General features: G+C 35.1%; 1 protein-coding gene across 1 annotated transcript in view; it reads right to left on the bottom strand.

The window, feature by feature from the left end:
• Positions 1-3120: 3120 nt before the first annotated feature.
• LOC141445535 (xylosyl- and glucuronyltransferase LARGE1-like) overlaps positions 3121-3588 on the bottom strand; it is an 8248-nt gene continuing 7780 nt past the window's right edge. Inside the window, exon 11 of the mRNA XM_074111369.1 lies at positions 3121-3150. Coding sequence (XP_073967470.1) covers positions 3121-3150 — 30 coding nt within the window. The remainder of the gene's footprint in view (positions 3151-3588) is intronic.

Here is a 3588-nt window from a genome sequence, read left to right as displayed (position 1 = left end):
ATTAGACTGGCTACAAGGTTACAAAATCACATTCGCTAGACCAGTTCCCCCTGAAAACACAATTAGACAAAAATGGTCTCTAACTGAACAAAATTGTTTTGAGTTAGAAATTAATAAACTACTTAACCTCGGTGCTATATCTGAATGCTCATTCTGTAAAGGGCAATATACATCTCCAATCTTTCTCAGACCAAAACCAAATGGAACCTTTAGATTCATACTTAATCTGAAAGAACTAAACAAATCTATTGATACAGAACATTTTAAACTAGAAGACATAAGAACCGCATGCAAGTTAATGACAAAAAATTGCTTCATGGGTACTATCGATTTAAAAGAGGCCTATTTTTCTTTACCAATAGCCGAAGAGTCTAGAAAATACCTAAGATTTTATTTTAATGACAAATTATTCAATTTAATGTGTTACCTTATGGATTATGCACCTCACCTTTTATATTCACAAAAATACTTAGACCTGTCACAACATACTTAAGAAACAAGGGCACACTAGTAACACTCTATCTGGATGACTGGATCTGCTTTGCCCAAAACAAACAAGACTGTGAAATCAAATTAAAAGAAATCACAAGCCTTTTAACAGACTTAGGATTTGTCATTAATTTCGAGAAAAGCAACCTTATACCAGCGCAATCATGCAAATATTTAGGTTTCATACTAAACTCCAATAACTTATCACTTTCAGTGCCACAAGAGAAACAGTTAAAAATCAGAGAAAAAATAAACTCATTTAAAAACAAATCCACATGTAAAATAAGAGACTTTGCACAAATCCTAGGTCTGCTTAACTCCTTATGCCCTGCTATCCCTTATGGGTGGCTTTACACCAAAATACTAGAACGAGAAAAATACTTAGCTTTATTGGACTCTGATGGAAACTATGATAACAAAATGTCGTTATCGACAATGATATTCCAAGAATTAGATTGGTGGCTCGACAACATTAATAAACATAACTTAACTAAAACATTCAACTTTAAAATCGAAATTCACACAGATGCGTCAAACAGTGGATGGGGAGCAGTGTGTGGCACAGAAACAGCTTCTGGTTCATGGTCTGCAACAGAAAAAAATTACCATATAAATTACTTAGAGTTAAAAGCAGCACTGTTAGGACTTCAATGCTTTACTAGTAACATACATGATTGTGAAGTACTACTCAGGGTAGACAACACTACCGCAGTCGCTTATATCAATAAAATGGGAGGAATCCAATTCCCTCACCTAAATGATGTTACCAGACAACTCTGGAAATGGTGTGAATCCAGAAATATCTGGATTTACGCATCTTATGTAAATACCAAGGACAACATAGCAGATGCAGAATCAAGGAAAATAAACATAGAGTGGGAACTTTCAAAAGACGCATACCAGATAATAATAACTACATTCGGAGTCCCATCCATTGACTTGTTTGCATCAAGAATAAATACAAAATGCAAAAAATTTATATCATGGAAAAGAGACCCCGAAGCCTTCGCAGTAGATGCATTCACCATCAGCTGGAGTAATGCATTTTTCTATGCATTCCCACCTTTTACATTAATACTAAAAACCTTACAAAAAATAAAAAATGATAGAGCAACTGGGATATTAGTGTTTCCATATTGGCCTTCACAACCATGGTTTCCTCTAATACACACATTGTTATCAGCCGATTTAATTTATTTTGAGCCAGATAAAAACTTATTATCATCCCCTTTCAGGAAAAACCACCCGCTGCACAAACAACTTACCCTGGCTGCAGGGCTGCTATCGGGGAAGCATACATAAAAAGAGGCGTTCCTGCAGCCTCCGTTAACGTCATGCTAAGTTCGCTCACAACTAACACATACAAACAGTATGATGTAGCGTTAAAATTATGGTGGCAATTCTGCAACAAATATTCAATCAACCCATATAAAAAATCAGTTACCTCAGTTCTCAAATTTTTAACTGAACGGTTCCAAAATAGTGCTTCATATGGAACAATTAATTCAGCAAGATCGGCCCTTTCGTTATTACTAGGACCCGACATAGGGAGGGATGACTCTATTAAAAGACTTATGAAGGGCGTTTTTAAATCAAAACCCCCAAAACCAAAATATGATTTTACATGGGACCCTGCTATAGTTCTAAATCACCTAACATACCCAAACAACAATATAAGCTTAGAACGCCTTACTAAAAAACTAGTTACAGTCCTGGCCTTAACAACTGGGCACAGAATCCAAACTCTATCTCTCATAACCATTAACAACATAAAATTTCAAAACAATACTGTAAAGATATACATACCAGACTTTATAAAAACCTCAAAACCAGGAGTCTCACAACCTACCTTGCTGTTGGAATCCTTTCAAGAAAAAACTGAAATATGCCCTGTAACAATATTAGAATCATATATTAATATCACTGGTCCTTTAAGAGGAAATGTAAACAGATTAATTATTACCTTTAAAAAACCATACCGCCCTGCCTCTGTACAAACAATAAGTCGCTGGATAAAAACAACAATAGGAGAAGCAGGAATAGATACCTCAATGTTCACTGCATATAGCACCAGACACGCCTCTACTTCTGCGGCTAAGAGGAGTGGAATCAGCATAGAGCTAATTCGGAAAACCGCAGGCTGGACCAGCTCATCTAGCACTTTTGCTAGATTTTATAACAGACCTCTAATAGAAGATTCCACTTTCTTTAGCTCTGCTATATGTAACTCAATTAATAATTAATTTAAGTACTTAAACACGACTCAACTTCTATAATTAAAATAAGAAAGATTGTTGATTATACTATTGTGAATTGCTTCGTGTTATTGATGATTATTGTTGATTAGTCATACTAATAGAAATAAATATCTTATCATTTTTACATTGACAAACTTTTTCATTCGCAACCCTGCTTCAAACAGCTACACTGTAAATATCTCTGACAACGAGCGGAGTAAAATTGAATGATTAAACGAACTTACCTTAAGTGAAGTTCAATCATAATTTTACGAAGCTCGTTGTCAGAGATCAATCTCCCAACCCCCCCATTAATAACTTGATCCCCAGATATAGGGTTGCTCATGAAGAACTTCAAACCTAATGAAGAACAAGCAGTGTTGCAACAGGACGGCTAGAACACTGCGTTTCGTTTTTCTTGGATCTTCAAAAATGTGATGACGTTTGTTGCAAGCAACGTAAACTACACTGTAAATATCTCTGACAACGAGCTTCGTAAAATTATGATTGAACTTCACTTAAGGTAAGTTCGTTTAATCATTCAATAATATCAGTACATACTTTATATACATTCAATTCAATTTCACTATGATTTACTTGACAATATAGTATTTTGGTCGGAAAAGGACACTTACTTACCTCCTTTCTTGTTTAATTTAAAACATTCAATTTATTTAACTCGACATGTATTATTTATAATCAGAAAAAAAAATTGTAGGTATTATGTAAAAATAGTAAAAAAAGCCGTGGTGGCCTAGTGGTTTGAACTATCGCCTCTCAAGCAAAGGATCGTGGGTTCAAACCCCGGCGCGGACCTCTGAGTTTTTGGAAATTCATGTGCGGAATTACTTTGAAATTTACC

Source organism: Choristoneura fumiferana, chromosome 2, assembly GCF_025370935.1.
Source record: "Choristoneura fumiferana chromosome 2, NRCan_CFum_1, whole genome shotgun sequence".
Taxonomy (NCBI): Eukaryota; Metazoa; Arthropoda; class Insecta; order Lepidoptera; family Tortricidae; genus Choristoneura; species Choristoneura fumiferana.
The sequence above is the reverse complement of the archived record's forward strand: the minus strand, read 5'-3'. Positions and strand labels throughout refer to the sequence as shown.